Source organism: Heterodontus francisci, chromosome 3 (genome assembly GCF_036365525.1).
Source record: "Heterodontus francisci isolate sHetFra1 chromosome 3, sHetFra1.hap1, whole genome shotgun sequence".
Classification (NCBI taxonomy): domain Eukaryota; kingdom Metazoa; phylum Chordata; class Chondrichthyes; order Heterodontiformes; family Heterodontidae; genus Heterodontus; species Heterodontus francisci.
The window spans coordinates 196,435,530-196,455,079 of NC_090373.1; the positions used below are offsets into that span (position 1 = coordinate 196,435,530).

General features: G+C 45.5%; 1 protein-coding gene across 3 annotated transcripts in view; it reads right to left on the minus strand.

The window, feature by feature from the left end:
• brox (BRO1 domain and CAAX motif containing) overlaps window positions 1–19,550 on the minus strand; it is an 88,833-nt gene that overhangs the window by 9,073 nt on the left and 60,210 nt on the right. For all 3 annotated transcript variants that reach the window (XM_068028095.1, XM_068028079.1, XM_068028087.1), the window contains exons 6-11: window positions 15,086–15,191; window positions 14,247–14,336; window positions 13,187–13,272; window positions 8,252–8,333; window positions 3,369–3,519; window positions 2,642–2,801 (exon numbers count right to left, since the gene is read on the minus strand). In XM_068028095.1, the coding sequence (XP_067884196.1) occupies window positions 2,642–2,801; window positions 3,369–3,519; window positions 8,252–8,333; window positions 13,187–13,272; window positions 14,247–14,336; window positions 15,086–15,191 (675 nt within the window). The remainder of the gene's footprint in view (window positions 1–2,641; window positions 2,802–3,368; window positions 3,520–8,251; window positions 8,334–13,186; window positions 13,273–14,246; window positions 14,337–15,085; window positions 15,192–19,550) is intronic.

Genomic DNA, 19,550 nt, shown 5'->3' on the forward strand with positions numbered 1-19,550 from the left:
GGAGTTTGCAAGTTCTCCCTGTGTCTGCGTGGGTTTCCTCCGGGTGCTCCGGTTTCCTCCCACATGCCAAAGACTTGCTGGTTGATAGGTTAATTGGCCGTTATAAATTGCCACTAGTACAGGTAGGTGGTAGGGCAATATAGGGACAGGTGGGGATGTGGTAGGAATATGGAATTAGTGTAGGATTAGTATAAATGGGTGGTTGATGTCGGCACAGACTCGGTGGGCCGAAGGGCCTGTTTCAGTGCTGTATCTCTAAACTAAACTACACTAAGTCTTAACAATGCACTTAGAAAGGCACAGTATGATTAGAACAAGTCAACATGGTTTTACTAAAGTGAAATACTATTTGGCAAATGTATTAGAGTTTTTGAGGACGTAACTGGTAGGATAGATAAGGGGAACCAGTAGATGTAGTATACCTGGATTTCCAAAAGGCATTCAATAAGGTGCCACACAAAAGACAAGATAAGGCTCATGGAGTTGGGGGTAATATATAAGCATGGATGGAGGAAGCAAGGATTGGGCATAAATGGGGTATTTTCAAGTTGGCAGGCAGTGAATAGTGGAGTACCACAAGGATCAGGGCATCAGCTATTTACAATCTATATTAATGACTTACATGAACAGACAGAGAGTATCTAAGTTTACTGGTGATACAAAGGTAGGTGGAAAGGTAAGCAACGGGGAAGACACAAGAGATGCTGCAAAGAGATATAGACAGGTTAAGTGAGTGGGCCACAAGATGGCAGATGGAGTATAATGTAGGGAAGTGTGAAGCTAGTTACTTTGGTCGTAAGACTAAATTTTTTTTAAAAGGTGTGAAACTTGTAAGTGTTGATGTTCAAAGAAACTTGGATGAGCTTGTAAAAGGAACGCAGAAAATTAGCATGCAGGTACAGCAAGCAATTAGGAAGGCAAATGGCATGTTGGCCTTTAATACAAAGGGAAACGAATATGGGCATAGAGAAGTCTTGCTACAATTGTACAGGGTTTTGGTGAGACCACATCTGGAATACTGTGTGTAGTTTTGGTTGCCATATTTAAGAAAGGATATAAACAAGAAATACTAGAAATACTCAGCAGGTCTGGCACGTCTGTGGAGAGAGAAGCAGAGTTAATATTTCAGGTCAGAACTGGCAGTGGCTAGAAATGTAATAGGTTTTAAGCAAATAAAGCGGGGGTGGGGCAAGAGATAACAAAAGAGGTGTTGATAGGACAAGGTTAGAGAGAATAACTGACCAGAAGGCCATGGAGCAAAGGCAAATGGTATGTTAATAGTGTGCTGAAAGACAAAGTGTTGGTGCAGAGAGGGTGTTAATTGACAGAAAAATAGAACAACCTGGCCCAAAGCACAAACATGACAAAAAAGTAGGTAGGCACATGGTAAAAAAATGAATGAAACAAAATGAAAAATAAAAAGAAAAAATAGCTGAAAATAAAAAGGGGGGCCTGTCATGTTCTGAAATTACTGAACTCAACGTTCAGTGCGGCAGGTTGTAGCGTGCCTTATCGATAAATGAGATGCTGTTCCTAGAGCTTGCGTTGATGTTCACTGGAACACTGCAGCAATCCCAGGACAGATATATGGGCATGAGAGCAGTGGGGTGTGTCGAAATGGCCGGCAACCAGAAGCTCAGGGTCATGCTTTCGGACAGAGCAGAGGTGTTCCGCAAAGCAGTCACCCGATCTGCGTTTGGTCTCCCCAGTGTAGAGGAGACCACATTATGAGCAGCGAATACAGTATACTAACTTGAAAGAAGTACAAGTAAATCGCTGCTTCACCTGAAAGGTATGTTTGGGGCCTTGGATAGTGAGAAGAGGTGAATGGGCAGGTATTACATCTCCTGTGATTGCATGGGAAGGTGCCGTGGGAAGGGGACGAGGAGTTGGGGGTAATGGAGGAGTGGACTAGGATGCACTTGCATTGGAGGCGGTATAGCAAAGGTTCACTAAAGGGTCCCTGGGATGAGAGGGTTGTCCTATGATGAGAGGCTGAGTAAACTGGGCCTATATTCTCTGGAGTTTAGAAGAACGAGAGGCAATCTCACTGAAAAATACAAGATTCTGAAGGGGCTGAATAGGGTAGTCACAGAGATTGTTTCCGCTGGTCGAGGAATCGAAAAGACGGGGGCACAGTCTCAGGATAAGGGGACCGATCATTTAGGACTGAGATGAGGAGAAATGATTTCATTCAAAGGGTTGTGAATCTTTGGAATTCTCTACTCCAGAGGGTTATGGATGCTCCATCATTGAATACATTTAGGGCTGGGATAGATAGACTTTTGGTCTCTCAAAGAATCATGGGTTATGGTGAGTGGGTGGGAAAGTGGAGTTGAAGCCGAAGATCAGCCGTAATCGTATTTGAATGGCGGAGTAGCATCGATGGGCCATATGGTCTACTCCTACTCCTATTTCCTGTGTTCTAGTCAGGGCTCCGATCCAGGGGGTTGCTGGGATTCAGTCCCAACCTCTGGTACCTCATACAGGTAGCTATTATTAGCTGAGATCAGCAAATTAAGGACATTGTGAGGATCAATCCTGGGACTGTGGTGCTTGGTACAGTTCAGCTACTCACTGTGTGAACTCATCGAGCCACTGGATGGAGTGACACACACATTAACAGGATGTCCTTTTGTACCTTGTCATCCTTAGGGGCTCTGGTGATGTCGAACACAGCATATAATTCCTGGGTCCACTGAGTGCTGAGCACCGGAAACTCAAATGACTGTGGCTCCACCAAACCGTAGCTTGCCTTCAGCTCCAGCTGTGGAGCCTCTGGAGGAACTTTCTGGAAGTAGCTTGAAAGAAAAATATCAGGGAAAAGATAATAAAAATGAGTCTTCCTTGGATGCCTATGTTTATCATATGGACAGCATCCCTTCTCATTCACAGGGGCCCAGCAGAGCTCCTCCTGCAGTTAATTTATCATAGTTAAACAACACTCTAAAAAGCTGCATTCACTTGCAGAATCCCCATTTCCTAAACTTCTTGCAGCTCAATAGCAACACATGAAACACAAAATATAATCAGTGGGTGAGTGGCCAGTGAACCAGATTGAAGTGCTAACCCCAAAGTAGTGAATTGATTATTTCACTGGACTAGCAATGCAGACAACACAAGTTCAAATCCAGTGTGACAATTTAAGTGCAATTTATAGAAATACAAGTTAATATGGTAAAAGTGATCATGAAAATTGTCTTTAAAAACCCAACTAACGTTCAGTAGTATTCTGTAGGGAAGGAAACCTGCTGTCCTTATGTGACTCCAGTTCAACATCAATGTGACAGACTCTTAGTTTAGTAAATGTGAACAACTAAGAATGGAAAATAAATGCTGGCCTTGCCAATTAATATAAAGAAACTTACATGAACCCATTCTCTCTCTGACACTTTTCCAGAGTATTTCTGATGTATGTTCCCAACTTCCTAAAGAACAAGTGCTCAGATGGCTTGGCTGTAGAACCTGGCCCCTTCGTCTGACCATATTCCTTGCACAAAGCCTCTGCCTTGGCGTAATCTGTGGGATTAAAAAAGAAAAGGATGGTAATGGATACCACTGGCAAATGGAGTGAAACAGCAACTCGCCAAGCTTTCACATGGCACTCAGTCGGATAATGGTAGAAAGCCTGGGAAGCAGCTTCTACCCCTGCTATAAACAGCATCAGATTGGTTGGCAGAATGTGGGTTTACATTTGGTCTGTTTGAATCATAGATTCACTATGGTGAGGGAACTCAATGCTAAGGAACGAATCCCTCCCCACTTCAGGTATCAGTCAACTTGAAGCACCTCCAGGTTAAGCGGAGAGGAGAGCTCTGCATCAACAGAACAACTGCATTAACAAGACATGTCTCTATTTCCTGTGATCCCTCGGAGTCAGATTATTAATGAGGGCCAACATAGGATCTGTTTTGTGCTGTACGCCCACGTTCACAAAGGACTGGATTGAAACTATTCAAACCCATCTCGCATAGGACCCTTTGGCCAGAAATCAAAGGAGACCTTCGTTGCATCAATCTGGGCTAGAATATGAAGATCCCAAATGTTAAAGTTCAATCTCCTGACCCACTGCACCACCAAGTCGCCTCCCAAGTTATAATGGAGCGTAGTCCGTGGGACACAGACTTGAAAGGATATGGCGGACGACTAGTTATCCATCCACTGCCAGATCTGGCTGGACCACTGATACTTTACAGAGTCTTGTTCTCATCTGCTTAAACTGCTCACAATTCCAGGACCATACTGAAATGCAAAGATAACTCTTGGCTTCTTTTCTCTTCTTAAACCCTTGTTCCCTCCACACTCACCTCCAACAATTAGTTTGAGGAGCCCATGGACTTAAGAGACCATGTGAAAAGTTGTGTCTGCCGCATCCCTCCCTTCCACGAGCCCTCCTGGCCAAATTTACTCTAATGTTCCCTTCAGCCCCAACCCTGAACTCCTATCTTCCTCTAGTTTCTCTCCTATCTTCCCTCATGCCCTCTCTGAGCTCATCTTGTCCGTGAGACCCATCTCTTCCTGCCTCAATCCTATCCCCACTAAAATGACCATCCAACTTCCCCTCCTGGTCCCCAATATTGAGTTATAGAGTAATTTATGGCACAGGAGGCTATTCAGCCCATCGAGTTCATGTCAGCTCTCCATGGAGCTATCCAGTCAGTCCCACTCCCCCGCTTGATCCCCGCAGCCCTGCAACTCTATTTTCCTCAAGGAGCCATTCAACTTCCTTTTGAAGTCATAGATTGTCTCCACTTCCACAACTCTTGTGGGCAATGTGTTCCAGGTCACTACCACATGCTGTGTAAAAAAGTGCTCCCTCATATTCCCCCTGCATCTCTTGCCCAAAACTTTCAATCTGCATTCCCTAGTCCTTGTACCATTAGTTGATGGGAACAGTATTTCCTTCTCTAACTTATCTAAGCCGGTCATAATCATGTACACTTCTGCTAAATATCCTTTTAATCTCCTTTGTTCTAAAGGGAACAAACCCAGCTTTTCCAACCTAACCTTGTAACTAAAATTCTCCATCGATGGAACCATTCTGGTAAATATCCTCTGTACCCTCTCAAGGACCCACACATCCTTCCTAAAGTACGACAACCAGAACTGGACACAATACTCCAGTTGGGGCCTAACCAGAACTTTATAAATGGTCTCGCATAACTTCCCTGCTTTTGTACTCAATGCCTCCATTTATGAAGCCCAAGTATGTCCTGCCATCTTTAAGGATCTATGCTCATACACCCCCAGGTCCCTCTGTTCCTGCACACTCTTTGGAACTGTGCCATTAAGTCTAGATTGTCCCTCTCTATTTCTTCTGCCAAAATGCATCACCTCACACTTGTCAGTATTAAATTCCATCTGCTCACTCCGCAAGCCTATCTATGTCCTGTTGCAGGCAGTTCATATCATCCTCATGTTTGCCGCACCTCCAAGTTTGGTGTTGTCAGTAGATTTTGAGATTCTACTTTGTATTTCTAGATCCAAGTCATTTTTATACTAGCAAAAGAAGCAATGGCCCCAGCTGAGACTCTTAGGAAACACCACTGTCTACCATCCTCCAGTCTGAAAAACAATCATTTACCACAACTCGCTGTTTTCTGTCCTAAAGCCAATTTTTCATCCAATTGGACAATGATCCTTCTATTCCATGAGCCTCAATTTTATTAACCAGCATTTTATGTGGTACCTTATCAAATGCTTTCTTAAAATCCATATAAACAACATCCACCTCATTCCCTTCATCAACCTTCTCTGTTACTTCAACAAAAAATTCAATTAGATTTATCAAGCACGATCTGCCTTTTACAAATCCATGCTCGCTATCCTTAATTAATTTGAACCTCTCCAAGCGTCTGTTGATTTTTTTTCCTGATTATTGTTTCTAAAACCTTTCCCATCACTGATGTTAAACTAACTGGCCTGTAGTTGCTAGGACTGTCCTTACACCTTTTCTTGAATAAGGGTATCACATTTGTCACTCTCCAATCCCCGGCACCTCCACCCATATCCAGGGAAGATTGGAAGATTATGGAAAGCCCTTCCGCTATCTCCATCCCCACTTCCTTTAGTAGCCTGGGACGCAAGCCCCAGGTGACTTATCTACCCGAAGCATAGCCAGGCTTTTTAGTACCTCCCCCCCTCAACTTTTATTCTATCCATTGCCTCTGCTTCTACTGATATTTTGTCAGCCTCCATTTCCTTAGTGAACACTGCTAGAAAGTACTCATTAAGTATATTAGCCTTGCCTGGCCCCTCTAAGCATATATTACCCTCTCTGTTCCTAATAGGCCCCACTCCTTCTTTTGCTTCTCACTTACTATTTACATGCCAGTAAAAGATCATTGGGTTTCCTTTTATGTTGAGTGCTATTCTACTTTCATATTCTCTGTCAGTCTTATTTTCCTCTTCACCTCCTCTCTCAACTTATTTTACATGGCCTGGTTCTCACTTGACGAGTTCACCTGACATACATCATACACCCTTTTTTTTGTTTCATCATAATTTTCATCTCCCGCGTCATCCAAGGAGCCCTGTGCTTGGCTCCCCTACCTTTCGCCCTTGTTGGAATGTACCAAACCTGTACCTGAAGCACCTCTTCCTTAAAGATAACCCATTGTTCTGATACAGTTCTTCCTGCCAGTCTTTGGTTTCACTCTACCCTGGCTAGATCCCTCTCTCTCCAGCAGCACCGCCTCACCTTATCTCAAAGCTGTTCTACTACGCAGTTTCATTTCATCTTTCGTTTCATCCGACCTATCTCTTGCCCCACCCCCACCTCACTTGCTTATAACCTGTGACTTTTCTAATATTTGTCAGTTCCGAAGAAGGGTCACTGACCCGAAACGTTAACTCTGCTTCTCTTTTCACAGATGCTGCCAGACCTGCTGAGTGGTTCCAGCATTTCTTGTTTTTATCCCTTTTCAACACGGTGAAATTAGCCCTCTTCCAATCTGGACATTCTACCTCTTCCCCCCCACCCCCTCCCCACCAGCCCAATGGCTCAGAACTCCATGAAGCTCTCAACCTCATGGATACACTGCATTGATGCCAGGTAGGCCAAAAACTCTTCAATACAGTCCCGCTTTCCTCCTTTAAGACACTTTTTAAAACCTACCTGTTTGACTAAGCTTTTGGCCATCTGACCTAATATCTCCTTACGTGGCTTGGTGTCATACTTGGTTTTATAATGCTCCTGTGAAGCACCTTGGGACGTTTTATTTAAAGGCACTATATAAATGTAAGTTGTTCTTTTTATCTAAGTCATCAATGACCAGTATCTTCTAACATACCAGAAATCCAGCACAGGAACCTCTTAAATAAAGAGACAGTGTTTTGCACCTGAAAAGTAAAGATTTTTTTGATGAAACTTAGAAGTTTAAAATAACAATTGGGAGAGTTTCCAGTGCAATTCCTCACCCTCCCCATTGCCAGAGTGTGGATACCGTGTTTTGGAGGAGGCACATTTTTCATCCAGTCTTTATGTCTACTTGCTCCTGGACTGAAAATATGAATTGCTGGGAGGCATGCAAGAGGCTGGGGTGACTAGTAATTAAAGCTTTTTATGCTCTGGGCCTTTTTTGTGGGGGAGTGGGGAACTTAGCCTGTGCTATTTGCCTCCTCATAATAATTAGGACCAAGATTGTGAATTCACAGCAAAGTAGGGAAATCCTCACCGGCACTGGACCAGCAGCTGTCCAGTGTGTGAAAAACTGGAGAGTTGTGTGAGTGGTCTGTTTAACCATTGCAGTTCAACTTGATTCCCATCCAATATCCACATTACTCTGTCAGGATCACAGGATTGTCCACTGATTTCAAGCCACTCCCCTTCCCCCATGCTCCCTCCCTCAGCCCAGCAGTACTGTGATGAACTGCAGCACCCTAACTGAGATCAGCACAGATCATCTGAACCTGAATCAGCCCCACTAAACAGATGCTGCAATTAACAGTTCAAGCCCTGCTGACACACACAGAAGTTGAAAGCATCAGAAGTGGTGATAATCTCAAACCAAATCGATTCCATGAAAGACACCCATCATAAAAAATCAGTCTACCATTGAACTCTGTTCCTGATTTAAGATACGATGCTGTGACTATTGTAAGCATTGTACCCACTTCCAGCACCTAAAAACCTAGCTTGCAGAGTTGGCCTGAGAAAGGCACAGTATGAATGGCAGATGAGGTTATTTTTAACCAGGAGTGCCAGGCACAGTCCCTGTGGAGTTAATAATGACCCGTTCTTTATACTCACACTTCTCTGCTTCTTGTAGAGATCGGATGGCTTCTCCACATTTGTCACTGGCCAGTAGGGTCTGGCCATGGTAACAGTATGCCTGCAAAGAACAAGCACACAATCCTGACAGGATGCTGAATCGACACACTGCTCTAACACTGCTTAAAAATGACCAGATTGTCTTACTGTGGGAGGCACCAATCCCTCTTGGGAGTACGGTTCCGTGGTCCCAACCCTAGGCCAACAACCAAAGGGGTCCCAAGCTGATTAATGGTTCCCCCAACCCTCTCCTGCATTACAACAGCCCTCCCCACCCCAGGTATAGTGTGGGCTGCCCCAGGCAAGCCCCCAACCTGATCCCTTAACTCAACAGTCCAAGCGTGAAGAACATTAGAGCTGCAGGGCTCTCACTGTATACACTTTGCAACAATAAAGTAGTAGTACAATCTCTCACATTCTTTATTCCACCACAGCCTAAGAATGTCATGAACAGCTCAGTAACAGTGAAATAACTATGTGAAATGGGGAGATTTGCCTGGTGCACAAGCCAAAAAGAGAAAGTGGCAAAGAGACTGCAGATGATAGGATGAGGGTACAAAGCCGAGGTAGACCACTTAGCTCACCAAACAGGCAGTTATAGCATCCTGTTTCTCATCATTGTAAATCTTGCTCTGCAGTATAACGGAATGTCAGTACCAATGACGTGCATTACATTATTGTTACATTATTGTGGCCGTTCCCCTCAATAATAATTATACCATTTTGGATACGGTTGAGGGGGGGACCTACCAGGGGAAAGCCACAGCGGCCAGGTCTCTGGCACTGAGCCTGGCTCTGTGGCTCAGAAGGGAAGGGGGCAGAATAGGAGAGCGATAGTGATAGGAAATTCAATGGTTAGAGGAACAGACAGGAGATTCTGTGGTCGCTAATGAGACTCCCGGATGGTATTTTGCCTCCCGGGTGCCAGGGTCAGGGATGTCTCGGATCGAGTCTACAGGATTCTTAAGGGGGAGGGGAGGCAGCCAGAAGTCGTGGTACACATCGGGACCAATGACGTAGCTAGGAAAAGGGATCAGGACCTGAAAAGCGAATATAGGGAGTTAGGTTGGAAGCTAAAAGGCAGGACGAGCAGAGTAGTAATCTCAGGATTGATACCGGTGCCACGTGCTAGTGAGGCTAGAAACAGAGAGCGAGTGCAGCTGAACACGTGGTTACAGAGCTGGTGCAGGAGGGAGGGCTTCAGATATGTGGATCATTGGGATAGCTTCTGGGGAAGGTGGGACCTGTACAAGAAGGACGGGTTGCATCTGAACGGGAGGGGCACCAATATCCTGGGCGGAAGGTTTGCTAGAGCTCTTCGGGAGGGTTTAGTTTAGTTTAGTTTAGTTTAGAGATAAAGCACTGAAACAGGCCCTTCGGCCCACCGAGTCTGTGCTGACCATCAACCACCCATTTATACTAATCCTACACTAATCCCATATTCCTATCACATCCCCACCTGTCCCTATATATTTCCCTACCACCTACCTATACTAGGGGCAATTTATAATGGCCAATTAACCTATCAACCTGCAAGTCTTTGGCATGTGGGAGGAAACCGGAGCACCCGGAGGAAACCCACGCAGACACAGGGAGAACTTGCAAACTCCGCACAGGCAGTACCCAGAATCGAACCTGGGTCCCTGGAGCTGTGAGGCTGCGGTGCTAACCACTGCGCCACTGTGCCGCCCTAGTTTAAACTAGTTTGACAGGAGGATGGGAACAGGAGCTACGGATCAGTGGATGGGGTAGCTGTTGAACAGGCAGATACAGAGTGCAGAGAGTCTGTGAGGAAGGTTAGACAGTTGACAGGGCAAAGTTGCAGCCAGTATGATGGGTTGAAGTGTGTCTATTTTAATGCAAGTGTCAGGAATAAGGGTGATGAACTTAGAGCATGGATCAGTACTTGGAGCTACGATGTTGTGGCCATTACGGAGACTTGGATATCACAGGGGCAGGAATGGATGTTGGATGTTCCGGGTTTAGATGTTTCAAAAGGAATAGGGAGGGAGGTAAAAGAGGTGGGGGAGTGGCATTGCTAATCAGAGATAGTATCACAGCTGCAGAAAGGGAGGTCGTCGAGGAAGGTTTGTCTACTGAGTCAGTATGGGTGGAAGTCAGAAACAGGAAAGGAGCAGTCACTTTATTGGGAGTTTTCTATAGACCGCCCAATAGCAACAGAGACACGGAGGAACAGATTGGGAGGCAGATTTTGGAAAGATGCAGAAGTAACAGGGTTGTTGTCATGGGTGACATCAACTTCCCTAATATTGATTGGAACCTCCTTAGTGCAAATAGTTTGGATAGAGCAGATTTTGTCAGGTGTGTCCAGGAAGGTTTCCTGACTCAATATGTAGATAGGCCGACGATAGGGGAGGCGATTTTGGATTTGGTGCTTGGCAATGAACCAGGCCAGGTGGCAGATCTCGGTGGGAGAGCATTTCGGTGATAGTGATCACAACTCCCTGACCTTTACTAGAGTCATGGAGAGGGATAGGAGCAGACGGGATGGGAAAATATTTAATTGGGGGAGGGGGAATTACAATGCTATTAGGCAGGAACTGGGGAGCTTAAATTGGGAACAGATGTTCTCAGGGAAATGCACGACAGAAATGTGGAGGTTGTTTAGGGAGCACTTGCTGTGACTGCTGGATAGGTTTGTCCCGATGAGGCAAGGAAGGGATGGTAGGGTGAAGGAACCTTGGATGACAAGAGATGTGGAACAGCTAGTCAAGAGGAAGAAGGAAGCTTAAGGTTGAGGAAGCAAGGATCAGAAAGGGCTCTAGAGGGTTACAAGGTAGCCAGGAAGGAACTGAAGAATGGACTTAGGAGAGCTAGAAGGGGACATGAAAAAGTCTTGGCGGGTAGGATTAAGGAAAATCCCAAGGCGTTCTACACTTATGTGAGGAACAAGAGGATGGCCAGAGTGAGGGTAGGGCCGATCAGGGATAGTGGAGGGAACGTGCCTGGAGTCGGAGGAGGTAGGGGAGGTCCTTAATGACTACTTTGCTTCAGTATTCACTAGTGAGAGGGACCTTGTCGTTTGTGAGAACAGCGTGAAACAGGCTGATATGCTCGAACAGGTTGATGTTAAGAAGGAGGATGTGTTGGAAATTTTGAAAGACATGAGGATAGATAAGTCCCCGGGGCCAGACGGGATATACCCAAGGATATTACGGGAAGCGAGGGAAGAGATTGCCGCGCCTTTGCCGATGATCTTTGCGTCCTCACTGTCCACTGGAGTAGTACCAGATGATTGGAGGGTGGCAAATGTTATTCCCTTGTTCAAGAAAGGGAATAGGGATAACCTTGGGAATTACAGACCAGTCAGTCTTACGTCGGTGGTGGGCAAATTATTGGAGAGGATTCTGAGAGACAGGATTTATGATTATTTGGAAAAGCATAGTTTGATTAGAGATAGTCAGCATGGCTTTGTGAGGGGCAGGTCATGCCTCACAAGCCTTATTGAATTCTTTGAGGATGTGACAAAACACATTGATGAAGGAAGAGCAGTGGATGTGGTGCATATGGATTTTAGCAAGGCGTTTGATAAGGTTCCCCATGGTAGGCTCATTCAGAAAGTAAGGAGGCATGGGATACAGGGAAATTTGGCAGTCTGGATACAGAATTGGCTGGCCCATAGAAGTCAGAGGGTGGTAGTAGATGGAAAGTATTCAGCCTGGAGCTCGGTGACCAGTGGTGTTCCGCAGGGATCTGTTCTGGGACCTCTGCTCTTTGTGATTTTTATAAATGGCTTGGATGAGGAAGTGGAAGGCTGGGTTAGTAAGTTTGCCGATGACACAAAGGTTGCTGGAGTTGTGGATAGTGTGGAAGGCTGTTGTAGGTTGCAATGGGACATTGACAGGATGCAGAGCTGGGCTGAGAAATGGCAGATGGAGTTCAACCTGGAAAAGTGTGAAGTGATTCACTTTGGAAGGTCGAATTTGAATGCAGAATACAGGCTTAAAGATAGGATTCTTGGCAGTGTGGAGGAACAGAGGGATCTTGGGGTCCACATCCATAGATCCCTCAAAGTTGCCACCTAAGTTGATAGGGTTGTTAAGAAGGCGTATGGTGTGTTGGCTTTCATTAACAGGGGGATTGAGTTTAAGAGCCGCGAGGTTATGCTGCAGCTCTATAAAGCCCTAGTTAGACCACACTTGGAATATTGTGTTCAGTTCTGGTCGCCTCATTATAGGAAGGATGTGGAAGCTTTAGAGAGGGTGCAGAGGAGATTTACCAGGATGCTGCCTGGACTGGAGGGCATGTCTTACGAAGAAAGGTTGAGGGAGCTAGGGCTTTTCTCATTGGAGCGAAGAAGGATGAGAGGTGACTTGATAGAGGTGTACAAGATGATGAGAGGCATAGATAGAGTGGATAGCCAGAGACTTTTTCCGAGGGCGGAAAGGGCTATCACCAGGGGGCATAATTTTAAGGTGATTGGAGGAAGGTTTAGGGGAGATGTCAGAGGTAGGTTCTTTACATAGAGAGTGGTGGGTGCGTGGAATGCACTGCCAGAGGTGGTAGTAGAAGCAGATACATTAGGGACATTTAAGCGACTCTTGGATAGGTACATGGATGATAGTAGAATGAAGGGTATGTAGGTCGTTTGATCTTAGAGTAGGTTAAAGGGTCGGCACAACATCATGGGCCGAAGGGCCTGTACTGTTCTATGTTCTATGAAGTGAATCAATCAAATAGAGAAGGTATCGCACAGATTGGTTCTCACCCAGCAGATGGTCTATTCATATAACAGAGGATGGGTAGAGAAAAATGATCTCCTCCAAGGTGCTACTACTTTGACTAGCCTATCAGATCCGATCCCATATTTCAAGGATCAATGAGCTGGCACTGAACACTGTAACATTGTAAAGTTAGCAAACTTCTGCTCTAATTTGCAGGTTTAACACTTACATAAGCAAGGTAAAAGGAGTTTTTGAGCTGTAAGTACTTCCTCCATTTTGCTGTGTAGGTTGGATCCAAGGTGGTAAGAGTGTGATCTGACAAAGGAAGATGAGATGTAAGCCATCATCGCCAAACAGTCAGTGAAAGCCCTACCTGCTCCCCTGGCACAGCAAGTTTATCCAGCGAGTAGTGGAGCTGTACAGACCATGAAGGTGCCAGATTCAATCTCCAAGCAGTGTCAAATGAGCTGGTCTCAGTGGGGTGGCAGCAAGTGTGCTTGCTATAAGAAACCTCAACACCTCCAGGTACAGAAGAACCAGCCAGGGCTCCCACTCCTGACATACAATGGGATGTAACAAAGAACAGCAACTCATTAATTGCACATCAAAGGCTTTCTCTGTCAGTTTCAATGTCAACACTACAATGATATAAGCAGAGATCTATCCAACATTGTCCTATACAGCTTCAATTACTAATCCCGTGCAAAATAGGCCACAATATTTTAATCCAGGTGCTGTACGGATGTTGGTGTTGCATGGTATTCCTCCATGGGGATTTCGCAGCCCAAATCCTCAACCAAGTCCACATGTACCCACATCCAGCAGGAGGTGCTGTACAGCGATTAGTGACCCTGCCTGACTTCCCTCTCTCTAGCCAATTGCTAGCAATTGCCCCACTACTGCTCCTACTGCTGTCAGTTAGCTCAGCCCAGGCCAGAGGTTGTACCAGGAACTTTCCTAACCTGCAAAACTCATTTACTCATTGGATAAACTAACTCAGACAGCGAGGGGAGCCATCAATGCATTTGCCCACAAGGCATTCTGAGGAGTATTTTCTCTGAATTAAAAGTATTATCTCTTTCCATGATAAATGAGCTTAATTCACACTAGTGCACAAATGGCCACCAAAATTCTGCAGATTTCAAGGGGTATTTGTGCAAGTGAGAAAGTAAGAGAATGACAGTGAGAGAGCATGAGCGAGGGTACAAACAAGAATGAGGAAGAATGAGTGAGAGCGCAAACAAGAACAAGAAAAAGTGCAAGAGAAAGAGTGAGAAAGAGCAACTTACCAGCCTTCTGATAAAAATTGGCTGTTTCATAGGCCAGAGCTGCAATCAGACCAGAGTTGTGCTTCAGCTCAATGGCTCTTGCAATGGTCACTTCAATCAAAAGACAAATGAATCGTTACTTTATGTAATAACACTATTTGTCCCTCGTCCTTTTAAAGCTCTATTAATCTTGATCTGTAACAGGCGACGAATCTATAGAACTTTCTGTCCTTGCAGAGTGCCTGCTTCCTGCACCTTCCCATGGGCAAGAACTGGGACTCATGGAGCAAGAATTCAAAGGCACAAAATAACATATCGTCTGGACTGGCACATAGCTCAGAGCTGCAACATACTGTGTTAAGTGGACAAAAGGGAACACATTGCCCTCATGAAAATCTTTTATTTTTTAAATATAATCTCAGGACGTGGACGTCTCTGGCAAGTCCGCCATTTTTGCCCATCGCCAGTTGTCCTCGAGATGGAGCTGATGGGACATCTTGAACGGCTGCATTGTAGCGATCTGGTAAACTTGCTGAGGCACTCTAGATCACGGAGTCAAATAATGGCCAGTCCAGGTAAGGAAAACAGGTTTCCTTCCCTAAAAGGACATTAGTGAATCAGTTGGGTTTTTGAGATAATTGGACAGCTTCATGGTCACTTTTACTGTTACCAACTTTTTATTTCCAGACTTCCTTGAAAAAAAAACTGAACATAAGCTACCATGGTGAGATTTAAACTCTCACGCTCTGGGTTATTAGTCCGGCAACAACACCCCTACTTTTGATGAGATCAGCTTTATGTTGAACTAGTTACAACGGGAAAGAATTGAAAGTACGGAACACACTGCCATCCATTGATACCTTCTTGAGCCTCAGCTTGACACTGAATGATGTAGGTATCTAGAACTCGTGATTCAAGATCCTTTCCTTTCTCGGGCGCTGTCACAAGTCTGCTTACTTCGCCTTCCTTAGCAGGATAAAATTAAATTGAATTAATTGCTATATCAGTTGTGTAATGAAAGATAAAAACAGTAGATAGACATTTTATTGCCTTAGCAAAAATAAAATACACTACAGGGTTCACAAAATCAAGCATCTTCTGACCAGATATACATGCATGCTCTCTAGCACATCAACATGATGAAAGGAAGTTATATAATGCTTTCACACTGGAACTGGAATCCTACAGAATCTTTGGGCTTTATAACGATATCAAATTTCTGTCCAAGTGCATTAGTTATTTCTGCTGCTGTGTACTGATCAAACTGCTTCTGAAAGGTCACCAAGAGTGAAATGAACACTGGATATATGTTCAAGAGTTTCCAGGTACATTAATTATATGGGAATCAGCAAGTTACAGACCAAATAGATCACATTCCAAATACCAGGCCAGTAAAACCAATACCAGAGGATACCAGGTGCAGGAACATATTTATATCCCACTAAAACATTAAAATCAATTCACATCCACTAGTAGAACAGCGTCAACCCCAAAGAGACTTTCATTGTCATATCAAGAGGTCATAAAAAAAAGGGGAAAGAGCAAGTGACCTTTCCTGGCCAAACTTGAGCAAATTCAGTTTTACAGATGGGGATGACTTAATGTCATAATTCTTGAAATTAAGTTGTTTGTAAAGGAGGAAGATTGTTTTTCTTTCATACTGAAGGTTCCTGCCTATTTTCTCCCTGCCTCTCCTGAAGACACTGGCTCTCACTAGGGTGCGATTCCACAGACACTCTCTGGCACTGCACCCAAGTGGCAATGATTCACATCTGAGCCTAACAGTGAGTGTCAAAAGGCTTTCAACCTAGAGGGGAACAGGGGAAACATTACTGTCAATGCTAATCCTATGCTCACTGACAGACTTCTGGCAGAGCTGACTGGGTGGTGATCAGGAATATGAACCCTGGGCTATTTTTTCCTTTTGCCGCTCAGGACACTTATCGCACCTGAGTCAACTGAGCAAAGGTCCTTGTCTGCGTGGCCCAGTTAATGGGTGAGCCAGAGAAGCCTCTTGGTTACTTCAATAAAATAAAAAGTAATTAAAGAATAAGCCCCTTCTACTGTGACAGTTACAGTACAGGCAGAAACAGACACAGAGACAAGGACATGCTTCAACATGAATGAAAACACATTTGAAGATAACCCTCAATGGAAGGAGGTCATTAAAAACACTCCAGGAAAAAAAAACAAACATACAAAGTAAAAGGATAGGCTGGGAAGGAAGGCAGGAAGTTCAACCTGAATGAGTAACTTACATTTATATAGCGCCTTTAACATCATAAAACATTCCAAGGCGCTTCACAGGAGCATCATAAAGTAAAGTATGACAGAGCCACAAGAGGAGATATTAGGTCAGATGAGCAAAAGCTTGGTCAAAGATCTTGGTTCTAGGGAGTGTCATAAAAGAGGAGAGCGAGGTGGAGAGGTGCAGGGAGGGTAGTCCAGAGCTTTTTTTTTTAATTCATTCATGGGATGTGGGTGTCACTGGCTATGCCAGCATTTATTGCCCATCCCTAATTGCCCTTGAGAAGGTGATGATGAGCTGCCTTCTTGAACCGCTGCAGTCCATGTGAGGTAGGTACACCCACAGTGCTGTTAAGGAGTTCCAGGATTTTGACCCAGCGACAGTGAAGGAACGGTGATATAGTTCCAAGTCAGGATGGTGTGTGACTTGGACGGGAACCTGCAGGTGGTGGTGTTCCCACGCATCTGCTGCTCTTGTCCTTCGAGGTGGTAGAGGTCACGGGTTTGGAAGGTGCTGTCGAAGGAGCCTTGGTGCGTTGCTGCAGTGCATCTTGTAGATGGTACACACTGCAGCCACTGTGCGTCGGTGGTGGGGGGAGTGAATGTTTGTGGATGGGGTGCCAATCAAGCGGGCTGCTTTGTTCTGGATGGTGTCGAGCTTCTTGAGTGTTGTTGGAGCTGCACCTATCCAGGCAAGTGGAGAGTATTCCATCACACTTCTGACTTGTGCCTTGTAGATGGTGGACAGACTTTGGGGAATCAGGAGGTGAGTTACTCACCTCAGGATTCCTAGCCTCTGACCTGCTCTTGTAGCCACAGTATTTATCTGACTACTCCAGTTCACTTTCTGGTCAATGGCAGACCCTAGGATGTTGATAGTGGGTGATTCAGCGATGGTAATGCCATTGAATGTCAAGGGGAGATGGTTAGATTCTCTCTTGTTGGAAATGGTCATTGCCTGGCACTTGTGTGGCGCAAATGTGACTTGCCACTTATCAGCCCAAGCCTGGATATTGTCCAGGTCTTGCTGCATTTCTACACGGACAGCTTCAGTAGTTGAGTTGCGAATGGTGCTGAACATTGTGCAATCATCAGCGAGCATCCCCACTTCTGACCTTATGATTGAAGGAAGGTCATTGATGAAGCAGCAGATGATGATTGGGCCGAGGACACTACCCTGAGGCACTCCTGCAGTGATGTCCTGGAGCTCAGATGATCGACCTCCAACAACCACAGCCATCTTCCTTTGCGCTAGGTATGACTCCAAACAGCAGAGAGTTTTCCCCCTGATTCCCACTGACTCCAGTTTTGCTCGGGCTCCTTGATGCCATACTTGGTCAAATGCTGCCTTGATATCAAGGGCAGTTCAGTTACTCTCACCTCACCTCGAGTTCAGCTCTTTTGTCCATGTTTGAACCAAGGCTGTAATGAGGTCAGGAGCTCAGTGGCCCTGGTGGAACCCAAACTGAGCATCACTGAGCAGGTTATTGCTAAGCAATTGGACTTGTCCTGCTTTTTGTGTACAGGACATACCTGGGCAATTTTCCACATTGCCGGGTAGATGCCAGTGTTGTAGCTGTACTGGAACAGCTTGGCTAGGGGTGTGGCAAGTTGTGGAGCACAGGTCTTCAGTACTATTGCCAGAATATTGTCAGGACCCATAGCCTTTGCAGTATCCAGTGCCTTCAGTCGTTTCCTGATATCACGCGGAGTGAATCGAATTGGCTGAAGTCTGGCATCTGTAATACTGGGGACTTCAGGAGGGGGCCGAGATGGATCATCAACTCGGCACTTCTGGCTGAAGGTTTTGCAAATGCTTCTGCCTTATCTTTCGCACTGATGTGCTGGGCTCCCCCATCATTGAGGATGGGGATATTTGTGGAGCCACCTCCTCCAGTTAGTTGTTTAATTGTCCACCACCATTCACGACTGGATGTGGCAGGATTGCAGAGCTTAGATCTGATCCATTGGTTATGGGATCTCTTAGCTCTGTCTATTGCATGCTGCTTATGCAGTTTGGCATGCAAGTAGTCCTGGGTTGTAGCGTCACCAGGTTGACATGTCATTTTCAGGTATGCCTGGTGCTGCTCCTGGTATGCCCTCCTGCACTCTTCATTGAACCAGGGTTGGTCACCTGGCTTGATGGTAATTGTAGAATGGGGGATATGCTGGGCCATGAGGTTACAGATTGTGGCTGAGTACAATTCTGCTGCTGCTGATGGCCCACAGCGCCTCATGGATGCCCAGTTTTGCTTTGCTAGATCTGTTCGGAATCAATCCCATTTAGCACGCTGATAGTGCCACACAACACGATGGATGGTATCCTCAATGTGAAGACGGGACTTCGTCTCCACAAGGACTGTGCAGTGGTCACTCCTGCCAATACATTCATGGACAGAAGCATCTGTGGCAGGCAGATTGGTGAGGATGAGGTCAAGTATGTTTTTCCCTCGTGTTGGTTCCCCCACCACCTGCCGCAGACCCAGTCTAGCAGCTATGTCCTTTAGTACTCGGCCAGCTCAGTCAGTAGTGGTACTACTGAGCCACTCTTGATGATGTACATTGAAGTCCCCCACCCAGAGTACATTTTGTGCCCTTGCCACCCTCAGTGCTTCCTCCTTGGGGCCTAGGCAACTGAAGGTGAGGCCACCAATGGTGCAGCGATTAAAATTGGGGATGCACAAGAGGCTGGAATTGGAGGAGCACAGCTATCTTGGAAGGTTCTGGGGCTCGAGGAAATTACAGAGATAGGGAGGGACAAGGCCATGGAGGGATTTGAAAACAAGGAAGAGAATTTTATAATCAAGATCTTGCTTGACCGGGAGTCAATCTAGGTTAGCGAGCACAGGGGCGATACGGGAACGGGATGTAGTGTGAGTTAAGACACGGGCAGCAGAGTTTTGGATGACCTCAAGTTTATGGAGCATAGAATGTGGGAGACCAGCCAGGCGTGTGTTGGAATAGTCAAGTCTAGAAGTAACAAAGGCATGAATGAGGCTTTCAGCAGCAGATGAGCTGAGATGGGGTGCAGTCAGGCAATGCTTAGGAGGTGGAAATAGGCAGTCTCAATGCATATGT